We start from the raw sequence: 23694 nt of genomic DNA on the forward strand, positions 1-23694 counted from the left end.
ATCCAAAGATCAATACCTTGTCTGATGAAAAAGAAAAAAAAAGAAAAAAAAAAAAAAAAAAAAAAGTAGGACATCACAAATGAAAAAATTTTATTTACCAAAAAAAAAAAAAAAAGTTCTAGTTCCCAAATGGATTCTACTAATGTTCAAATTCATTTTTCATGTTTAACACCAGATGAAAGCAAGCATCCTGCACAATACAGTGAGAAAGTGATTAAAAAACACAGATCATATTTATTGAAGATATGAGTAAAACCATGTAGAGCCGTGGTGTATGGCTAGGAAAACATCAATAAAATGGTAGGTCATTCACAAAGTATTTGTAGCCATATTAAAGAGTAAAAAATCCACGTCAAGGAGCAGATGGATTTTCTTAAAAACACACTACAGTTCTGCTCTGATCTATGGAAGCAGCAAGACTGTGAAAGAAATGAATTGAGAAGACAACCAGAAACATTGCTCTTAGAGCTTCTTGCTTGGTGCATTCTGAGCGAAGGAAGGGCTGCATCCAGTGACTATCAACACCCCGGGAACTATTGCAACTAGTGAATAGCTACCTTCTCTAATACAACTAGTAGTTGTTACGACAGCAACAGACTACTTGCACAATCTCTCTTCACAGAGCAGCAAGTTAACAGCACTTATAGGAAACAGGGACTCTACTTTTCATGAAAAATGGTATTTGTACCTGTGTAAGCTTGCTGGGAGATGCACAGTGTGTGGCTCACCTCCTCCCTGCTCCCAAACTAACTGCTAAGATTTTCGCTGCATACAGTATTACCATCTAGACTTTTGTCTCTGTGAGAATCCACAGGGATTACTGAAACAATATTGCAGCATTTCTGTACAAAACAGGGGGGAAAAAAACACCCCCCAAAACAATATGACATTAATCAAGACCTCTTGAGCCCCTTGGGCGGGGTGGGGGTGGGGGAAAACACTAATTCTGCACCCTGACCATGCATAGCTCTCCGTCTCAGTTTGGTTGTGCCAAATGAAGTGAATAAGTTTGCTACTAGCATCAACCAAAAGAGCACATTTTTGCCTGGACAGCAGAGATTCCAGTTTAACATTACATACCCCCTACTCCATACTAAGATACCAGCTACTTATTCAACAATCTGCAATAATTACTACATCTTCCCTCAAAGGGTTCTGATGGAAAAAAAAAGTTCATTACCCATTAGACAGAAGTCTAATGCTGCATCAAATAAGGCAGTTCTCTCCAGGAACAGGGCAGCTCTTCCCTTATCAGGAATAGTAGTCCTTGCTATTCCTACTCTTGGTAACTAGCACAGTTTGACTTTCAAGTGTCAAGCTGAATTCACAGGACCGACAGATAGAAATAAAACAAAACTTTTAATGTGTTACCTGAGAAAACATTCTTTAGGTTTGCTCAAATCACGAAACAATGATCTCTACGAGAGCATTTTTACTGAAATTTCTCAGAGCACAGCTGTATTTTAAAACTATTACAACAAATTCACAACTCCAATCCTATGTTCTGTTTCAAGATGGAATTTCAACCTTACAAGTTAATTAAAGCCACCACCTGGAGTGAGCTGGCTTTCAAACTGATTTCCTTTGTCTCTCTAATTCACATGCATTAATATTTTATTTTCTACAGAAAAAAAAAAAAAAATGTCATAAGTGTGCCAAAGACAAGGCAGATAAAATTATTGCAATAAAACAAAGAAAATACACTTGTTACTGCCAGGTCTCGAGACAAATGCTGCATTATACAGACATTTTAAAAGCTTACAACTGCAAATTGCTCTATTTTACATACTGTGTTCCAGCCTTTGCATTAAGATCTTTTCTAATTTTTTTCTTAGTGTAATGAGAGAGGGGAAGTGTTGGAGTTTTATTACCTGAACATTTATTCAACAGAGAAACAAAGACTATATTATATATTACAACACTCAAGCTATTAAAACAATGTGACACTATAAAATATGCTGCAATACTCATTACAGGGATAACAAAACTAAGCCTGAACAAATAAATGTATCTGCCAAACAGTCAGCAATAACTATGCAACTAGAGTTTATAATCTTTAATTATTTAAGAAGGAAAGAAGCTTGTAATAATTAAGTTTTATAGGCTCCTTAAACTGTCACTTCTAGATGCTAACAAAAGTTTAAAACAACTCTCTTTCATCTGAAATACCTCTTCATTGTCTAATAACAGATACGATTGTTCACTTAACTAACCAACAGAATTGTTAACTGTTGTTTTAAAAACTTCCACATACAGTACAGAAAACATTTTGTTTACTATCTGACCTGGACAATGCATAAACCTACACGCTGGTCAAACAGGCTCTTCTTTACAGGCTCTTCAACTCACAATGATTAACGTGATAGTATCTTTAGATATCTTTGAACATATTTTGATGTATTTTGCCTAAAAATATGATGTCTCTGTAAACCATGTCGATTTACATCAGATAGCTTAGAAACTTTTACTGGAGAAGAATAATTAGTTTAATTCGTTAATACATCTGGGTGAGATAGTAATGTGTTTAGTTTCTATAAAGTCTGTGCATATTTGTCATACATATATTACCAAGTGATCTGACTTCTGGAATGAATAGAAACATTCAAAACAGGTACGCCAAGAAGTTCTAGATATTGAACAATTATAATATACAGAAGTAATGAGAGGAGAGGGCCATACAAAATTTCAGAGACATAAAATACATTTATAGATATAAAATGATATTAAAAGATACTAAATTTAAAATTATATATTAAATTTTGAGAAACAACAAAGAAGTACAGAAAAACAAGAAAGCTTTCAATGAGCTCCAGACTTTTTTTTCCCCGACATGCATTCAGCCATTTCTTAACAGTTCCTACTAAAATTTTACCATAAACCTCTGTGGAAATGATCAGTCCTGAGTATTTCTGAAAAGTTCCACCTCCAGCCACTGAAATCAGCACAAGTTACACAGCACCAGAGTTCTGACTATGAAATAATACACAACATTATAAAATAAACTAAATAGATGCATTTAGCATCTTTCACAATCATGTTCCTTTAAAGTTTCAGAAAACTAAGTTTTCCTTACAACATGGGGATTCATTTTTCCTCAGGAAGCATCTGTTTGCTATACAGATGGTTTATTTAATTCATTTCTACCTAAACTAATCAAAGCAATCTGTTCCCCCCAAAAAATAATAGTCTTCATAGAGAATTCTGCTGCCATTTGACAAATTGTGTACATTTAGCTACAAGAAGTTGAAAATCCTCCATAAAGAAGTTACCACATCTAAAAATAAGTGACGTTATTAAAAGGGAAGCAGGATGTATTATTTAGCATAATATGGAATTTAAACAGTACCCTCTCCAATACACTTTAAAATGCTTTTAGTAGCACCTGGTTGTTTTTTACATCTTCTGTGGTGAAAAGGTCAATAGAAATTCACCTGTAAGGTCACAGTTGCTAAGCAACTCTTTTCGGCAGTTCTGCAACACCAATCAAGCGTATTACATTCCACCGCCTGGTTTCAGAATAAATCCGCGCAACATCCTACCTGGCCTTCAGAGCACGCACCAACCTTCCTCAGCTTCTCCACAGAGTACGGGCACCCAAGGCCAAGGCACTGCTCAAAAGGATACGTCCTGGGACCACTGGCTTGCGGTTCACAAGAGCAAAGGAGAGCTCAGTTTTCAGGAAGACCACAGAGGGCTTGATGATGTGCTGCCCAAATCTCAGCATGATAAATGTTAATCTTTGGGCTCTGAAAGAGACAATAGTTAAGATAATTATGAGACTGACTTTGTTTTTCTGAGCAACAGGAACAAGACAGCCAGGTTGTCTGGGTTGCTTCTGAAAAAAAGTACCTCCTGGGCTCACCAAGGCATCACCAACCTCTCCAAAAATATCACTCATGTGGAGGGGTGACTTCTTTCCAAAGCATGATTTTACATTGATTTCTAAAACCAATCATCTTGGTTGGACTACAAAATTTGGGACAGAGAGTTAATTTCTTCTTCCCATTTTCATGCATTGTGTGTTATATACATTTTGAGTCATATGTGCTTAGAAAAGCACAAATAATTATTTTTCACAGAATCACAGAACTGTAGGAGTTGGAAGGGACCTCGAAAGATCATCGGGTCCAACCCCCCTAATATTTCACATTCCCCTTGTGAACCAATGCACCCAGAGGCTTCCAAAATAAAGAAACTACATTTTCTAAATCAACCTGTCCACTAAATACCTCAACTGAAGAAATACCAGTGAACTAAGAAAAACAAATTAGTTGGTCATTTTCTGTCCATGCTTTCCAAACTGAGCAACTGACACGAAGATCAATAGCTATGTGCAACTTTTTCTCTTAAATAGAGAGCCAAAGATTCCCACTTTCATTCACTAAAATTTTCTTGTCTTTTGGAGAGAATGAAAATCATGCTTAAATAACTAAGGCATAATCCTAATAGTATCTATTTTAGGTCTTTAAGCCCTAAATTATTTAACATATTTAATTCTATCAGAAATATCCAAGATGCCGCAGAGTAAAATATGATGTTATGAAAAAATTCATGTGACACAATACTTCAAAGACATCAAAAGCATTACAATTGTATTACCTTGCTTGAACCAAGTGACTCATCAGAAAATTCAGTTTTATGAGTTACTTTGATGGAGGAAAAGACGCTATTAGAGTCAAATGGAGTCTTTGGCTGCAGTTTTTTTCTTGCAAGCCTATGGTGTTTAGTAAGACTCAAATGCATGGATATATGCATTTCAGGTCCTTGGCATGGATTCCATTTTCATGTGGTTCTTAATCTAAACGTTTTCTTGTAATTTAGTGTCCCACTCCTTCTATCTGCTCAAGCAAAAGGTACAGGTACATACACCAAACCCATCAAAGTGCACGCACTTGGAAAGTGTATTTGGGAAGTGAAACATTCTTGTTCTTGGAAGGAAGACCCAGATTTTTCAGCTGATTCCACAGAAGTACTCAACTAAATTATATACTTGTTATTTATACATATTAGATATATTATGTATTTCTACTAAATACCTAAATATCCTACTATCCCACCAAATACATTAATATCCTGTGGTGGTTTTACTCAGGTGGACAGCCGAGTTCCACCACGGCTGCTCTCTCACTCCCCATTCCTCTTTGAGGAGCGGGAGAAAATACAACACAAAGAGCTCAAGGTTTGTGATAAGGACGGGGAGAACGTTCAACAATTATCATGATGGGCAAAACAGACTCAGAGAAGGGAGACAGTAAGATTTATTACCTATTACTAACAATCTAGAGAAGTGAGAAACAAAGGGAAAAAAAAAAAAAAAAAAAAAAAAAAAAAAAACATCTTCCCCCCATCCACCCTCTTCCACCTCCTCCTCCTGACCAGCACAGGGGGAAGGGGGAATTGGGGTTGTGGTCAGTCTATAGCTCTTCATCTCCACCACTCCTTCTTGGTCATTCTCGTCCCCTGCACCATGGAGTCCCTCCCACAGGATGCCATCCTCCCTGAACTGATCCTGCTTGGGCTTCCAACAGGCAGCAGCTCTTCAAGAACTGCTCCAGATATGGGTCCATACCATGGGGTCTATCCATCAGGAGCAAACTGCTCCAACCTGGGTCCCCCATGGGCAGCAGCTCCTGCCAGGTCACCTGCTCCTGCATGGGCTCCTTTCCACAGGCTACAGGTCTGGCCCGGGGCCTCGGCAGGGGCCCTCCACAGGCTGCAGCCTGATTCAGTGCAGGTCCACCTGCTCCACCGTGGTCTCCTCCACGGGCTGCAGCGTGGAACCCTGCTCCACCGTGGTACTCCATGGGCTGCAGGGGGACATCCTGCTTCACCATGGTCCTCACCACAGGCCGCAGGGGACTTCTCCTCCAGCACCTGGAGCACCTCTCCTCCTCCTTCTTCACTGACCTTGGCACCTGCAAGGCTGTTTCTCACTCCTCTCACTCTCCTAGCTGCTGTGAAGCAGTATTTTGTTGTTGTTGTTTTGTTTGTTTTGTTTTATTTTTCTTTCTTAAATATGCTCTCACAGAGGTGCAAACAACATCGCTAATTGGCTTGGCTCTGGTCAGCAGTGGGGCCCTTATCTAACATGCGGCAGCTTCTAGATTCTTCTCACAGAAGCCACAGCTATGGCTCCCGGCTACCAAAACCTTGCCACATAAACCCACTACATAGCCATACAATAAAAATGTATTTCCCTCTCCCTCTCTAACTCTGAGGATTAGGAATTGTATTTGGATTTAATAGTGGACTACTAGTCAGACCTTAAGGCCTCTGTTTAACATCTCCACTCAAAAGACGTTAAATTCAGGGGAAATGCTAAGCATTCAATATCTCAGAATAGAAACAACTAGTACTGCAAGGGATTAGGTAGAATGTACCACTGTGATGGAACGGAGCCCAAATTCCCAAACTGACATTTGGGTTTACCTGAAGTCAAATGATGCATTGCAGGCAGCTGGTACTGCTCCAGCAGCCAACCCGTGCCAGGCAGGGAAGAGGCAGAGTTTCCTTCTTCCTACCCTGGCCCTACATAGACCGGTCACCACTGGAAACCAAGGCCATGATTATGCAGCTCTCCACATTGTCACAGGCAGTCTGTGCAGCCTGCAGTGATCTTGTGGAGGTTATGTCTGCAACACACAGCAACACTGTAAAGGAGAAGTCTCTTCAGGACTTATCAGATACTGACCATAATTTCAACTCTGGAATGTTTTTTTTTTAATTAAAATTAACCATAAGCTGTATTAGGAGAAATACATATCCAAAGGTCATATAAAAAATAAATAAATAAATAAATAAATAAATAAATCATATATCCTTCTTTATTTTGGGGGAGATACTTTATTTTGGGGGAGATACTGAGCTGACAACCTGCATAAATACACTCAACACATTTGTCAAAATAAACATACACAGCACTATTTGGCATAGAGTTTGGTTCACCACTGCTCTTTTTCTAATCCTAATGAATATTTTCAATTCTTTAAAAGCAATAAAAATGCATTTTCTGAAAATTCTAAATGGATCCACACACAGTAACTGCAGCCTGCAGAATTTAGATCAACCACACCACGTGTTCATAATATACCTACTGCATGCATCCAGGAAGGGTAAGTGCAATAAAAACACTGGCCTCACACCTCCCTAAGCAAGAGTCTGAAAAATCAGGTTACAGCACACTTGGTCTGAGCCAGAACCTAGAGATGAAATAATCATTAGAACATTTTGAAATTTCATGCATGAAAGTAATGTATTAAATGCTTTTGTATTTGCTTACCATATAATAATGTACCTGAATGGTGTATTTCTTTCTCTTGATTCAGACTAAATAAATAACACGTGTTTCAAATGTATGATGGTTGTATTGGTTGCACTGTGTAACCCTGCAGACCCCAGTGCTCTCCTCTCCAATTATGAAAGGGGATTATGGGATTTCTTATCTTAAACAATTATTCATTATCTATTAGATATTACTTAAGCTCTTTTCTGCCTTAGTGATCCTTTGTATTTTTTTCTGTAAAACGTGATCATCTATGCTTAGTACCAATACAAATGCTAAAAAAACAATAGGGAAATGAGTAACGGTTGTAACTGAAAAACTCATGGCTGTGTAGCAGCACTCTGCAGCAAGGCTGGAATATTCCAGAGTGCAGTGAGGCAGGAAACTGCTACCAGCAGAGCGGGTTCTCAGTCATCCGAATTCTACCTGCTTACTGCTTGAATGACCTGTAAACAAGCAGAAATTGATACAGTACAGGTGTATGCATGCAGGTCATGAGATGCAAATAGTGTGTGCACAAGGCTTCCCTGCTGATAGGAATCACCTCACTAAGTCTGTTCCCCTGGGGATTTCCATTTTTCACATAATGAGAAGGTCATTGCCAGCTAAAACCATAATCTAAATATAATTTGTGAAAGATGTTTCTTCTTTAATGATAGTAGTCTTTCTAATCCCAGTAATAAGGAGGACAATTAGGTAGTAATGTTAAAAAATGGAAGAAATCCATTTCTAATAAAAGAAAATTTCAGCTCAGTTTAACACAGTTTCTATTCTGACTATTCAGATGAAAAGTGTATTTACTCTTCTTCATATTGTGCATATATATTACATTGCCTTTTTCATCTCCCTCATTTTCCTAATTAAATTTCCTTCATGCTGTGTTCCTGTAGTTGTAGGTGGGAGTATAGTGTTAAAGGCTAATATAGCAAGTGGACTAATTTTACAGTCACAACAGATCTCAAATCTGTATAACCTCTACTAGAAGGGAAGAAACAAACAAACGAAAACAAAACAAAACAGACCCTTACATTGGCATTCTACATTACACCCTAAAAAGTAAGAGTGTTAAAATTAAGAAAAAAAATGAGATACACTGACATATTTTCAAATATTATTAGTTTCGTAAAATTTCAAGAACAGTCATATTATATTTGCCCAGCCTCTACAAATGCTACTCATACATTTAATGCAATTTTGAGAAGAAATCTAAACTTAGGTGTCAATTCTCCCAATGTATTTGGTTTGGGGGGCTGAGGGTTTAGTGCTAGTACTCCATAATGCCCTTTTATTTTATCGTACAGTTAATTGTTCTTAGCTAGGAGGTGTTGAGGTCACCACCTGCTGGGAACCAAATTCAAGGCTTGTGCCAAACAGTTGCATTAGCAGTGTTCTAGAGAAGCTACAAATTTGCTTGTGAGGACAGAACATAAGATAATGGAAAATGGGCTGCTCACGTAAAATGTGTATATTGAAAAGAGACAATTATAATACCATTATCTCTCTGTTCTAATGTATATGAATATTTCAGAAACAAGGTGAGAAGTATGTTTAATCTAACATTTCCCATTGTACTGTATTAATGTCACCTGTTCGTTAATTTTGACCATCCTTATTTTGCTACTCAATTTCAATGTTAAAACACAACAAAATGGGAAAAAAAAAGAAAAGTCTTTTTGTTTGTTTGTTTTTTAATCTACAAGATAAGACAACTTGTGCTGTGTGGTTAAATGATGCATATCATCTACAGTTAATGATGCTTGTGGCTAACTTCAGATTTTCCTATGGCATTTCCTAAGCTGCCCATTATCCCCCACAATTATATCCTTAATGTATATTTGGAATTTTTCCCTCTAAAAGGTGTGATTGTGCAGAGAGAGATATTTCTACTTAGACATCTGAATTCTTCACCACATTCAATGAATGTCATACAATGAAGAACTGCCCTGCATGCTATCTCCTCTCGTTGTGCTTTAGCGTTTTTTAAATTATTCCCTCCCATTGCTGCTACTTTGTGAAGATGAAATCCACACAGTTCAGGCTATTACTTATTTAACCTAAGCACATAGCAATGAATTTTCTTGTTCCTAGTAGTGAGGATTTGCCACTTTGATCAAAGAGAACTTAAAAACACTAACAACAACAAAAAAAAATATTATTCTAAAATTACTCATTTCTTCTACTATGCCTTTCTGCCTACAGTGGCTACGTCTCAGCATCCTCCACTTCTCCCCTTGTACAAGATTTAACTATATATTTTGAATTCTTCCAATTTCAGAAAAAGCCCTCTAATTAAAATAAAACAACGAAAAAAGACTATGTCTCTGCCAGAAAAAATATAGCATCCCAATGCTATTTCTGTTCTGAAAAAGCCAAGAATTATTATAAAACTAGGAAAGGTGCTCAAGCATCTGACAGCCAAAGCTTAGTTTCTCTCAATGGGGTTGGTATTTAATGCTCTACATGCCATTGAGGGGAGAAGCTTGTGTAGATTGTTTTCCATTTTCACCACCCACAGAAGCTACTGAACAGAAAGCCCATTAAATGTGATGCATGCAACCAGTCCTGGCAGTGCTGACAGGGAGTGATTTCTTACATCATACACAGATTATGATGGACTTGAATCCACTACAAGTGGCTTCACCTTCTTAATCTAGCAGCAAAGAAAACATCAAAATTCTTACTATTTAAACATCGTGCTGTTTTCTTAGCATAGTCAAACAAGTTAAATTACCTGTTCCCTTTCACCCACGCTGAAGCAGTACTTTTCCCAGCACCACCAAGGCTGTTTTTCCATTCTGCTCTCACACTGTTGTCCTCACAGCCTTGCACCTACAAGCTCCAGTACTGCTGCTACAGCAGATTTGCCTGCGGAGTGACCATGACAAGAATGGCCCCTTCCTCCTCTTCTTCTCCAACTTCTTATCTGTAGCTCTTGGTTTACACCAGGAGACCCAAGAGCATGTCTACACAAGGTTTACACACTGCCCTGAGCACAGCACAATCCAGGTAACACTAATAGCATCATGAACAGGAACCTGATGGAGGCCTGATGAATGGATCCTGATGAAAATTACCTAGTTACTAATTATACTGATCTGAGTGGGATAGGGTTAACTTTCTTCATAGTAGCTTGCATGGCACTGCGTTTTGAATTTGTGACTAAAACGATACTGATGACAGACCAATGTTTTAGCTATTGCTGAACAAGGCTTTCTCTTTTTCTCCCATTCTACATACTGCTAGCAAGTAGCCCAGGGGTGAGCAAGAAACTGGGAGTGAACACAGCCAGGACAGACACCCTTAACTGGCCAAGGAGACATTCCATACCGTATAACATCATGCTCAGCAGAAAAAGATCGAACAATTTTTCAGATTTGTTCCTCTTCAGGCATTAAACTTCTTGTCTATGGCCACACCTCTCTCCCAGTTATCTGGTCTGTCATTCCTATGATATTTACAATCTTCATTAAGTAAATAAATAAATAAATAAGAAATTCAAACTTCCAGACACACACATCTTTGTTGACTGAGAAGGATACAGACACCTAAAAGGAAGCGAAGAGCTCTGTAGCAACATTGTACAGCAATCACAACATTGACAAGGTAATCAACAAACACAGAATCAAGCTAGACAGCAAGAGCAATATACCACCTATAATATGCATAGAGGGCATAAATATTTTAAAATTATGTAGAATTATTTGACAAATTCATTTCTACAACAAGCATTTTGGAATACAAATTAGGCCAACTTATTTGTTCCTTATAATTCAGGTAACGAGTGCAAAGTTATACACAAGAAATGAAAAGATTTGTGGAGCCAAAAGAACTGTATAATCCATTAAACAAAGAAAAATGAGGTCTGAGAAGAGTCATGAAAAAGCTAAGCACGCTTTACATACTTCATCTGTCTATTTGTATATTGTGTTCATTAGAAGATGACTCATACAGCATCTAACCATCCTGAGAAAATAATTCTGGCAGTGGAAGCTCAATGTTTGTCTGTGTGATCACATAAAAGCTTGATTTTTTCCTTACATTAGGACTTGTTTCTAAATATCGCATTAAAACACCCTTGCTATTTTGGCACCCTAGAAATACATGAAACTTTGCTCTTTCCAAACAAACATTTATTATGACTAGCATGAAATAAAATTCCTGTCTTGCATTATACCGGAGCGGGTTTACGTCCATTTTATGCCAAAGCACACAGCCATGAACTCAACACACAGCGATGTTCCAAGTGATAATCTTTTTAACAGAATCCCATTGCAAGACTTCTGATCTAGATCTTCACAAACATCTTCACCAGACATTTCTATTTTTATCAGGGAAAAATATTAATACCAATCATCCTGTTTTCTAAAGCAGAAAGTCGAAAGGCAGAAAAGGAAAAATTCAAGGAAATGCTACACACTGTGCAACAACTGGCAGAAATTATACTGTAAAAATCCCTTCTTCCAGCATGGCTACGTAGGACTACTTTACATGCTAGAGGAACAATAAAAGATTGTGACATTTCTTGACATATGTAAGTGTAAGGAACTTTCTACCTTAGGGAAGGTAGAGATGGGGGAAGAAGGTTGCTATTGAGACCAGCACACTGCACACTGAAAAATATGAGTTTAAGCTCATCTCTTTTGAGGCTGCAAACTAAGAGCTAACGTGATGGAACAGCTAGGAATATTCTTTTGCTATACCCTTCAGTGGAAAAAGGTGGCTTTAAAAATGCGGACAGAAGAAAAGCTGTCATGTTTTAGCATTCTTGTTTATTACTTATATAGCACTACATAAAGTCACTTTATAGGCTTTAGAAACACATACCAAGACTAAGTCTTCCCCTGAAGTGTCTTTCCGTTTCCTTCGAGTGAATGTGATTTAGACATCTATAGTATTGGATAGAAGAGATGCAGTAAATAGAGTTGCAGAAGACAAGCTGCTTGGAGCTAAGTGAAAAGATTCAAGGAGTCCATGGGGAGGAGAGAGAAATGGCTCTTACCAAAATCCTATGATGGTATTAAACAGAGAACAATCAGAAAGAGAGAATCAGATAAAATCTGTGCCATTGCAAAAGGATGGTCCACAAAACTCAGGGCCAGCCCAAGAAATAGCACGAATACAAAAATCTTGACAAAAGCGTACAATGAGCACTAGATGCATGGTAAGTTTCCAGTCACACTCAAGACTTTTTTAAAAACAAAAACAAACAACAACAACAAAAAAACTTAAAACATCCTGCTACATGATCTCATGTGGCTCCAGGGATGGGAAAATTTAAGGTAGGTCAACATGATCACTGAGAGCATTAAAAAAAATGTTAGAGAGGTTTTCCCAGCAGTGTGATTTTTTTAAACCATTCCAATATGTGGTATTAGAGCTTTAACTATACTCTATTTTTGAACATTCATCAGAAACAGCAAGAGACAGGAATGATGCACTGTCACCATGCACATTATAGCACTAAGAAACCATTAGTGTCACTTCAAAAAAAAAAAAAAAAACTGTTGGATTCAGTACGTACCTTAAAGATTGATCAACTGTATTATACTATTTTGTCCTGGTTGTATTTTGTACTTTAAACTTTTTGATACTTGCCACCAGAGAAACTGAAAGATTCCAAAAATTTCGCTGTCTTCAGGTGAAAATACTTTAACTAAAGGACTGCAGAGTCAAAGTAAATCCAGCCTTACTAAAAAGGAAATTATCAACAGAAAGAATGAAAACAGCTGGGACTTCTGGAAATTCAAAAAAAAAAAAAAAAAAAAAAGGAAAAAAGAGAAAGCACACACAGTGGCTCCTGACCACTTTTTGCCCATGTAAGGAAAAAATAATACATGAATATTAAAATAATAAAAACTGATTCAAATTAAATCAAATGTAATTTCATCCTGAATGCAACCTGTTAATATTAGAGCAAATTTTTGCCTCTCTAATGCTATGGATTTGCTATATTTGGAGCAATTCCTTTAATATCCAAGTTTCTCCACAAGCACTCAATCTTACTGAGTTAATAAATGTAACACAAATATTTAAAGGAAAAGGCAGGCACTTTACCTAAAAAATCCTACAGCATATAGATTAAAAGAGTCATTTAATGAAAATGTATTTACATTTTCAGATTTATATTTATATATAGCTAATAGTAGGTAGTGGGTTCTCTGCATTTATGTGAGGTTCATTTATGTTTAATGCTATATGTTGTAACCATTAAGACAACCCATTAGCTTTCATTTTACCACCTCATACATGCATGTGAACTCCAAAATAAAGCCATTTAAACAAATTTTTAATGGGACCTGGAATTAAGGAAGTCTTATTTCAAATGATGTATATTCCCATCTTTCCTGTACCTCTTTCTGTTCCCCCCACAAGAATAAGTTCTCCCCCATGGTTCTTATAGCATCTCAGTCAGGTGAGTGCCAGCACTGCTGTAGTTAATTCAGGCTTCTACAGATGACAAGTAGCCAGCCCAGAGGTGCACATTGGCTGCTGCCAAACTGTATATGTAACAGCTGGGAAGAAAAATACACTGCCATCTTGATGAGCAGGATCAAGGCTGCTGCACAAAACATAGACCATTATAACTATACAGTCTAATTATGTAACTACCACCATGGTAGGCATACATACCTAATTATATACTACGCAATTAAAGATGAACTGCTCTCCAATTCTGACATTTATTTCTTTAAAAGGTTTATACAAAAGTCACAGGCGAAATGTAAATGGGCATGACTTCCTTACAACTTCTGCTTCATTTAAACCAGTCGGACTGCAAACTGCATGCAAACAACAAGAGAATAAATAGCTGTAAACAGAAAGTAGTTTGCATATCTTTCAGAAAATATAGACTGCACATTTTGGTAAACTACTGTAAAGAAAGGCAGTCATGAGTAAAGAAACCAGTCAGAGAAAAAGGCTGTACACTGCTCTAGGTTTTACTTTTCGTCACTGCACATTCCCTCTGATTTTCAACAACTTACGTTCTCTATATACATAGTAACTATACATAGTAACTATAAGTAGTATACACATACGTAACCAACTATAGGTTATAGTATGCTGTCCTGATAGAGCAACTGTGAAAGTAAGGCTGCTAAATTGGAATAACAGAGAATGGAGAAATAGGACAGGATAGATGCACAACACCTTCATGCAACAGTAAGCTGTATCTAGAGTAAAATGATGAACACTACACTACCTGCCGAAATAGCAATCACTGCTGCGTGCATCTCCCAAGACACTTTCTATTTCAATATTTTCACCTGAAATTACTTTATTATGAGCCTTTTTCCACAGTAGATGTGAGATCTTAGTAAGTTAACCACTAAAAGGTATCATTCAGTCTTCTAGTTTCAGCAGGTGACTGAGAAGTCAGGAAGTATAACCAGGATGTAGCAACTCCAGCATTTCCTCTTTGGTTAATTTTTACAAGGAAGAGAAGTCAAAGACAGCCTTGTCCATACTTTTTAAGTCAAATTTCAAAAGTATGCACATAGGAAGGTATTTCCTCCTAACACTGTGCAGCATAAATACTGCAGGTAAGTCAAGATCAGAGAGGAATATATTGCGGTAAATAGCCTAGACCTGCATTTTCAAAATGCTGGCCTGCACCTTTGGTAAGGTTGAAGAATTCTTAAAATGTTCCTTTAAACATAAGAGAAGTTTTAAGTATGCATGATTTCTACAAGTGCATGGTAGTAATGGTCTTATGACATAAGTATGTCGCAGCATTTACTAATTATAACTGTTACTGTATATGCACACCATTCTCCAGCTTGGTTTTTAATTTATTTTTGCCAAATATCCTGAAAAGCATGCAATTTAATCTGTCTGTGACTACCCCAAGGTTCCTGAATTTGTTTCCTTTTAGGCAGTTTCAATGATTATCCCTGGACCTAGTCTCACCGTACAGAATTGCATGAGTCACATAATCAAGCTATAAACCAAGCAAATAATTCTGTACGTTTCTGCTGCATTTTTGGCTTCCTTTCCAACTCCACATCACTTCAGGCATCAACAAAAATGTTTTAGTGTTACTCTTTTTAATTTTTCAAGATTAAAAAAAAAAAAAAAAAAAAAAACATTTATGGTCACATGGTGAATTGGAGTAACTGAGACAGTATTATGTTCTCATTTGTCAGTAAACTTGATAACATTTTAAACAAGAATTGGGTGCCAGATGACTGCTCTGCAACTAATTCTGGAACAAATTTCTGTATAATTTACTGAAAGTGCTTTGGAGTTCCTTGCCAGCAAGGCTTTCTAATAAGATATTCATGAGTAATTAGAAATCTATAGACATGATTAAATCTTAATCTACAATCTGCAGGATGAATGTTTAGGCTGAAGCTCAGCAAACTGGCAGAGAACTAAGCTGGAGGTCCCTCTGTAGGTTCAAGAATTTGGCTGGCATTTGTCAAAGCTGAAACTCATTTATTTGTGAATTCCTCGGACTGTGCTGGTTTCCACTGGACAGATAACTTGTAAAACAGATTGCTAGCTCATTTCCACAGCCATCCACTACAGCCTTGACTACGTGAGTACTAGGATCAAATATTTTACAGAAAGTGGGCATAAATCAGTTATTTCAAATTAAAAATTTGGACCACCATCACAGCTGTTAAATAATGGATTTAATTTGCCTTCTCTTTATTATTTAGAGGAATATTTCTGTGATCCATATGTACTACTCAAGCTACCCAGTTGGTAATTCTACTTAGTCAAGCAAAGTTCTCACTGACTTTCATTTTTTCCCAAAAGCAAGAAGTTGTTCTGTAATAATGTCACAGCAATACCATAAAGCTCTGGGAATAGCTGGTTCAGAGCAGCCCAGAAATGGTTACAGCTGTTAGCACAAGGGACACTGACTGAAGCTACTGAAAATTTCATTTTCTCTTGTTATAAGAAATTTATTTGCTTATGCAAGTGCATTACATAGCCAGGACAAAGCCTCCCAACTTTCTACGCATAAAGTAGCCTTCCAGTTCCACAAAATCACTTGGCACAACAGTGGGAATGTAGGCTAATAACAAGCTACACGTAGGTTAACAATAAAAAAGCATTTAAAGAAACTGCTTCTGCAAATAGCTAGGTAATTGTAACATACATGGCCACTGCTCTGATAAGCAGAGCCACACTGAAAAAGAAACATTTCACTTCTCTAATAATCGTCAGCTAAAGATTTCAAAGAGCTTTGGGAAAATATATAAATATACCCATCTTTAATGGAGAGACTCCCGATCACTGTATTTATCACAGAACACAACACAGATCAACAGCCAATTAAGGTTTTCCTAAACAAAGGAAAATTATTTTGCTAGATTCACTCATAAATCTTTTGGGATGTAAAATGTCTTCACAGAGGAAATAAATCTGAATATACTAAGTAAATGAAAGTAAATTTGGGGAGATGCTGCTAGTACATATTATAGAAAAAATAGACAGCAAATTTTAAGCAACATGGTTTCTCAATTAATATTCATTCCCCAAATTAACTGGATCCTGAATTTCAATATTCCCAATTAATCTTTCTCCATTGCAAAAGTCAAGCAATCAGAAATTGTCAAATATGAGAATTCAGATGGATTGCGTACCCCCAATTTATGTACAAGCATTAAGAAACAATCTAATAATAAAATCATAAAGTAGGGCTTTCAACAGAAGCCACTGTCTCTTCAGCTCTCCATGTGACTCACTGAAACTCTATCTCTTTTAGAGAAAGCTCAGAGGTCCTCTGTGATGCTGCACAAAGTAGCAAACACAAACTTCTTGTCAGCAATGAGTAATGCCATGTAAATTTCCAGTTTGAACACTGGGGATGCGGGGGTACATTTCTAGACATGAGGAAAGCACACCTGAAGCTGAAGTACTAAGTGCAGTTTTCTGAACAAAGTAAGCACTACACGATCTGAAGTGCACTATAAACCCAAACTTAAGTCTTAAAATGTGCATCCAAATTTGGTGATTTTTTTTTCTGACCTTAATCTCTGTCAGTTCCCCATCTGTAAAACAGAGATAATACCACTTCCCTCACTGGGGCTTTGTGGAGATAAATTTAATTTAAAACCTGTGAAGCACTTGGATACTGTAGTGATGAGCAGCATAGAAAAGCCTATGAGGAAATTAATAATTCTGACTTCTGAGCCGGGTCTGAATGACGTGCTGTAAATAATGCTTAAGGCCACACATCAAACAGTAAGGATAAAACAACATCTTAAATAGCCGCTCATTAATTGAGTACTGTCCATATCGTGTACTGAGTAAGGAAGAAGTCTCCTGGAAAAGTAACATAAATTTTTGCAGTTAAAGACTTTATCATAATGCATATGCATAACAGAAGCTGAATTTAGGTTGCAATGCCAACTTTAATGCTAACACCCTCTTCTCTCAACTGCTTGCTTTTGCATTCTTAATCATATTCTTTCTGTGCAGTTTGTATATTTATATACAAAGAAAGAATTATGATCTCATTGCGAATCTCTCTGATTTACATGCAAAAGTGGTAATTAACAAAGCTTGGTTAAAAACATTTCCATTAAAAAAATAAAATACTGAGCTTGCCTAGGCTTGGTAAATTCAGCAAAGCTTCTTCTATTGAGCTTTCCCTTGAATTGCTTGAAATGGTCCAAGTGCTACTTCTGTTAACACTTATTATGTATTAGCATAAGAGACTGAGGAGAGGAAAACATGTTGGGGGACCGTCCTTTCAGTTTATATCAAAGGCATTCCATTTTTAATCTCAACAATAACAGTAACTGACATGTTCCCTTTGCTAGTTCCTGTGAACATAGGCAAAAATTAAATCAGAAACATACGTGGGGGTCGATGAGAAACAGTATTGCTCCAGTATGCTCTCCAGTGCCTTCTTTCTCTCTCTGTGAAGCCCCTTGCACCTTGTAGGAGAAGGGTGATAAAGCCTTTTAAGATGTATATGTAAGTTTGATGGTTGGACCAGATGATCTTGAAGGTCTTTTCCAGCATTAATGATTCTATGATTCTAAGTCCTTTTCCAGGGGCAACTGCCTCCCTCTCCAGACTGAACATGCATGCTCTCAAGGCATCAAAAAGAATTGCAACAGCACCCTGACATCACTTGCGTGGAACTTACAGAAAGAGTTCCACACAAACAGTCCTGTCATCTGACTCATGAAAGTAGACTCTAGAAAACTGGAGACTTCCCAGTTCTAATTTCTTTTAGATGACATGCAAGTTGCTCACCAAAAGCAAGAAGAGGTACACCCAGCAATAGAAGACCAGAACCAGATCCTACATCAGCTCAAGGAGTACACAAAGCTCTAAAATAGCATAATTTGCTTCAAATTACAATGAAATTTGTGGATATTCAATAATTTGAAAGTCATCACATATTTACTGATCATTTGACAAGAAAAATAAAATGTGCAAAAAATAGATTTTTCAGAGAGTATTTGTCCAAATAAGGAAAATAATTAAGAAAATAATTAAGAAAAAAACATTCTCATTTACTAACCTCGCGTAAAACTATCAACAGTCTTGAATGTCTGCTGGACCAAGGAAGTGAAATCTATTATATTCCAGCTAGAATATGTCTTTAGAGAATACTTGGAAGACATTCTTTGTTCAAATCAACAATGTTTCACTATATTTTGTCAACAGATCTTACATATATAAAACAATGTTTATAGTAATATCAAACCTTAAGATGTTGTACCTATAATATTCCATCTTCTCAAAAGGGCAACAGAAAGCTAAGGGTTTTTTTAATATTTAATTAGGAGTAAAATCAAATTTACATAGCGATGTGCCACATTTTCAGCTAGTGATGAAGACAAACATCTCTGCATATTAGCAGTACTTGAAAGCGTAGTCATTTCTATTTCACTTTGCTTACAGAATGTCTCGAGATTTTCACACTACTGTGTGTCATTTCAGATGCTTCTGCTCGTTTTTTTTATTTAACTGGTTCACTGTTGATATAAGTTGGGACATTACAGTTTCAGCAGTAAAATATTTGGTACTTGACCAAAGTTTGAGGTATGCTCTAAAATAATTGTATTTGCCTTTAGCAAACATTTTATTTGAGTTTTGAACAAAACTGCTGATGGTAGCTGATGAAAATTACTCCAGCTTGAAATGCACTGACAGATGTGCTATCTAGCAAGGGATTTCCCTGGAAATTTTCTAATTTTCTTTCACTAATTTGTAAAAGGTTCATTTAAAATCTGTTAGAATGTACTGAAGTACAGTGTCACACAATATCGAGTCATGGGAAGAGAGAGAAAATGTAGCTAACAAAACTAAGCTCCAGCAGCTTGAAATTCATCCAGAAACCAGGAGTCTTTTTAATGATTTTACATTTTCTAGCAAACAAACTGTAAAACCTACAATTTAATCACAGAATTAATAAAATGCACATGCATTCCTCACTTTATGAGCTTCTGGAAAACAAAGGAAAAGAAAAAAATCCACAGAAAGCTTTCTCATTTTTCCTCTCTGTTGAAGATGTACTTAATTGCTAAGAAACAAATTAAAGCAAACGGCAACAAAAACACAAGTACACAAACACTGCATAAAAAAGCACTACAAAGATATTAACATCTCCAATCTGTTATATTAAACCAAACAACATATTTGAAGGTTACGACTTGCAGGAACTTTAAAAGTTCCCACACCAATGTAAGTTGCTTGTCAGGAATTCTGGTTTCTGTAAAGTCAAAATGGTATCAGATAAAGATATATATATATATCTATATTTTCAAATTATGAAAAATAAGTTGATGTCATGGGAAAGAAAAAAAAAAAAGAAAGAAAGAAAAGCTCCCCCTGTACTCAGCTCTGGTGAGGCCGCACCTCAAGTACTGTGTTCAGTTTTGGGCCCCTCGCTACAAGAAGGACATGGAGGTGCTCGAGCGAGTCCAGAGAAGGGCTACGAAGCTGGTGAAGGGTCTGGAGAACAAGTCTCACGAGGAGCGGCTGAGGGAGCTGGGACTGTTTAGCCTGGAGAAGAGGAGGCTCAGGGGGGACCTTATCGCACTCTACAGGTACCTGAAAGGAGGCTGTAGCGAGGTGGGGGTTGGTCTGTTCTCCCACGTGCCTGGTGACAGGACGAGGGGGAATGGGCTAAAATTGTGCCGGGGAGGTTTAGGTTGGATATTAGGAAAAACGTCTTTACTGAAAGGGTTGTTAGTCACTGGAATAGGCTGCCCAGGGAAGTGGTTGAGTCACCATCCCTGGAGGTCTTTAAAAGACGTTTAGATGTAGAGCTTAGGGATATGGTTTAGTGGAGGACGTGTTAGCGTTAGGTCAGAGGTTGGACTCGGTGATCTTGGAGGTCTCTTCCAACCTAGACTATTCTGTGATTCTGTGATTCAAAAATCCCTCTCACCTTCAATGTTCAGTCAGCTACTAATTTTTTCTTTCCCAACAGCAATATAACCAACTAGCCTGTACATTTCCTTCTGCTCAGGATATTCCGAATGTGCTGAAGAAATTTCCTTTCATATAGCTGTACTAAAATTCTCCCAGCTTGCCTGTTACAATAATATTAGAAACCTTTCTTTGAAGCAGTAACAGGTAGGAAACTAGCTCATATTTTAGTATTTGAGTAAACTAGATGCTTGTACACATGGACATATACCAACACATGCTGATTTCCAGACACATCATTCTGTTTTCTATATCAGTTATATCTTCAAAATTTTAAGCTTTGCAAATTAATTGTTTAATAAGTGATCACTTCCAATGAAAGATTTTCTTTGATAAGGTAAGTTTTAACAAATAATTCTTATTCTTGTACTATCTGAAGCAATTCTACTAACTATCAAGCATGAGTTAATACAGATTATTTAGTATTAATCTTGATAATTGATCTTTATTTTAATATATGCTCATTAACTTTGCATTGCAAAAGTTGAGGGAAGCTTCTACCTTCTAGCAACCAGCAACCTGCTCTCAACCTTCAACCTTCTAGCAAGCTTCAACCTTCTAGCAACCCTACATGCTCTCTATACAATCCCTTTTGATCTGTTCAAAAGCCCTCAAATGAATGAAACAACGTATTAATTCACTTTCCAGTATCTTACTGGAATAGCATCAAAGCACAGAAACCCCCATCCACAAAACTGAGTATTTCCAGAATGCAATAGAAACAGTGATTGAAACACTTAGAGATTTTGCTTTGTTGTTCTTGGTTGCACATAAAATCCTCTTTTAATACATCTCAGTAAATGGAAAGAGAAACAAATACTACATAGCAACATCCAGCAAAAGATCCTCAGTCTCCATGCAGCAGGTATGTTCCAAACTGTGACTGACCTATGTGGTAACTTTAAAGAATGAACCTTTGGTCTTTATCCTTTAAGATGTAGTACCAATATTTAGTAATTCCTTGTTTTAACTGAAGAGAATATACAGGTTGCTATAGCAATGGCCAATCTGTATTCCTGCATTTGAATATTTTACTTGGAATGCTCACTTCTGCAAAGTACTTTTATATGCATCTCTGCAGAACGTAGAGCACAGCATACTACATCTCTAGATTTGCTCAGATGCAGCTCCCCAGTTTGCGCCTGTGCCCTCACATTTGCATGGAAGTACGCTTTTGGAATTTTTGCATTACAGATAAAGAAGGTATTCTGCAGAATTAGCAATTTGGGATGAGAAAGATAAGATGAAAGAGTCGCATCATCTCACAAGAAGTCCCTGAAGCTATTGCATCTCTTGAAATGTGATTTGAAACTCAAAATCGGTGCAGGGAGCAGCTATTTCTGCTGTGCAGCCACATCCCTATACTCGCAGTTCCGTGCATAGGGGCAAACAGGACTAAAGAGCACAATACCTCCACGGGGGGGGGGGGGGAATTCATTCTGAAAGGCACAGTGAGGGAACCATGATGGAGTCTGCTCTCTTCAGTTGGATGGGAAGGTTAATATTGGGCATGGTATTCCACCACCCCTCTCCACCCCTTGCTACGTGTCCATAAAGAAAGTCTGGCTAAAATTTGCAAAACAGCTTTTTATTTAAAGAAGTAGTATGTATGATGAATTATCTGGAGAACAGTAATTTATGAGATAATTCTGAAGACAGAAGCCAGAGCACGTTATTAGTATAGCATTCATTTTGCTAACATTAGATTCACATATATATGCCTATAACCTGCTCAACAACAGAAAGAAAAGAAGTAATTTTATTGCCCAGATTTTGCCATTCTTTCTATGTTGGAGGAAAAATCAGCAGAGCTTGTCTCCCCTGCTAGTTACACTCCAACTTATCTTTTCCATACATTTATATTCCCTATCCCTACTGAACATAAACACACAAATACTCCAACATTTATTGGGTATATAGGAAGCAAGCCAAGGCACCAGAAGCCAGAGCTATTATTTTCTCAAGTTCAGAATGTAGAATTTACCCACCCTGATGCAGGGTGTTCAGGGAAAAGACAGGAGAGAGCAGGATGATAGATGAATCTGGACTGAGCAATCCTTTATTCTGCAAATAGATCTTGCTAATACAGTAGCATATGAACGATCAGCTCTTCCCCAGGGGCAACCCTGTCCCTCCATGGGTATGGAATCTGACATGACAAATATTGATTTCCCCAGAGGAATTTATTTTCCAAACACAAGTGAATTATTATCTCAAATCAACAGTCAAACCTCAGCAGCAGTTTGCATTTAAAGACATTAAAGATAGAGCTGTAGTGTACATAATATAACCAGGTAAGCCTAAATGCAATATATATTTGCATAGAATTCTTGTAAGTATAAGAGGTAAGTATTGCAATACTTAATTATTTGTGAATCAACACTGTTTTTAAATTAACTGCTAGGTGTATTTTGGTGTCATTTATTAAAGGCACAATCCAGTGCCCTTTCAACACGAAGGAAAATTCCAATCACACCAGAATCAACAGACGTTCTAAGAAATCCCATTTATCCATTAATGTACTAGATCTAGTCTCTTCTGCTGTAGTTTAGTGTCATTTCAGTTATACAAATTTAAACTAGGTAAAATTATCCATAATTTATTTTACTATTTGAGATAATTTATGGCCTCTCTACAATCATTGGTATGGCTTCACTGGACGTGAGACTATTATTTGACTCCTATTTAACTGATATTTGTAACATAAATTTCCCCAAACTTCAAGAGGAAAATAGCGGGTTATAAATGGACATACTTATTCCATTCAATAATACCTATTTGAGATTTATCTTATTCTTTTATCATGAGTATGTCAACACAATAACATGAAAGGACATGGAAACTGGAAAATTTAATTCTTATGTGGTATATATAGCTTTCTCACCTTCCTCATATGAATAAAGGGCATCAGTTAATAACCCCCGTTTAATTTAGTCCATTAACTCATCGTCTATTTGCACAGTTTGTTTGAACTGCCTATTCAGACGTACCCCTAAGATGATACC

At 37.1% G+C, this 23694-nt stretch overlaps 1 protein-coding gene across 3 annotated transcripts in view; it reads right to left on the reverse strand.

The window, feature by feature from the left end:
- FHIT (fragile histidine triad diadenosine triphosphatase) overlaps positions 1–23694 on the reverse strand; it is a 561152-nt gene that overhangs the window by 402088 nt on the left and 135370 nt on the right. For all 3 annotated transcript variants that reach the window (XM_035337741.1, XM_035337739.1, XM_035337740.1), the window contains exon 3: positions 3625–3746. In XM_035337741.1, the coding sequence (XP_035193632.1) occupies positions 3625–3724 (100 nt within the window). In that variant the 5' untranslated portion in view covers positions 3725–3746. The remainder of the gene's footprint in view (positions 1–3624; positions 3747–23694) is intronic.

The sequence above is a fragment of the Oxyura jamaicensis genome, chromosome 12, assembly GCF_011077185.1.
Source record: "Oxyura jamaicensis isolate SHBP4307 breed ruddy duck chromosome 12, BPBGC_Ojam_1.0, whole genome shotgun sequence".
In the NCBI taxonomy this organism is placed as follows: domain Eukaryota; kingdom Metazoa; phylum Chordata; class Aves; order Anseriformes; family Anatidae; genus Oxyura; species Oxyura jamaicensis.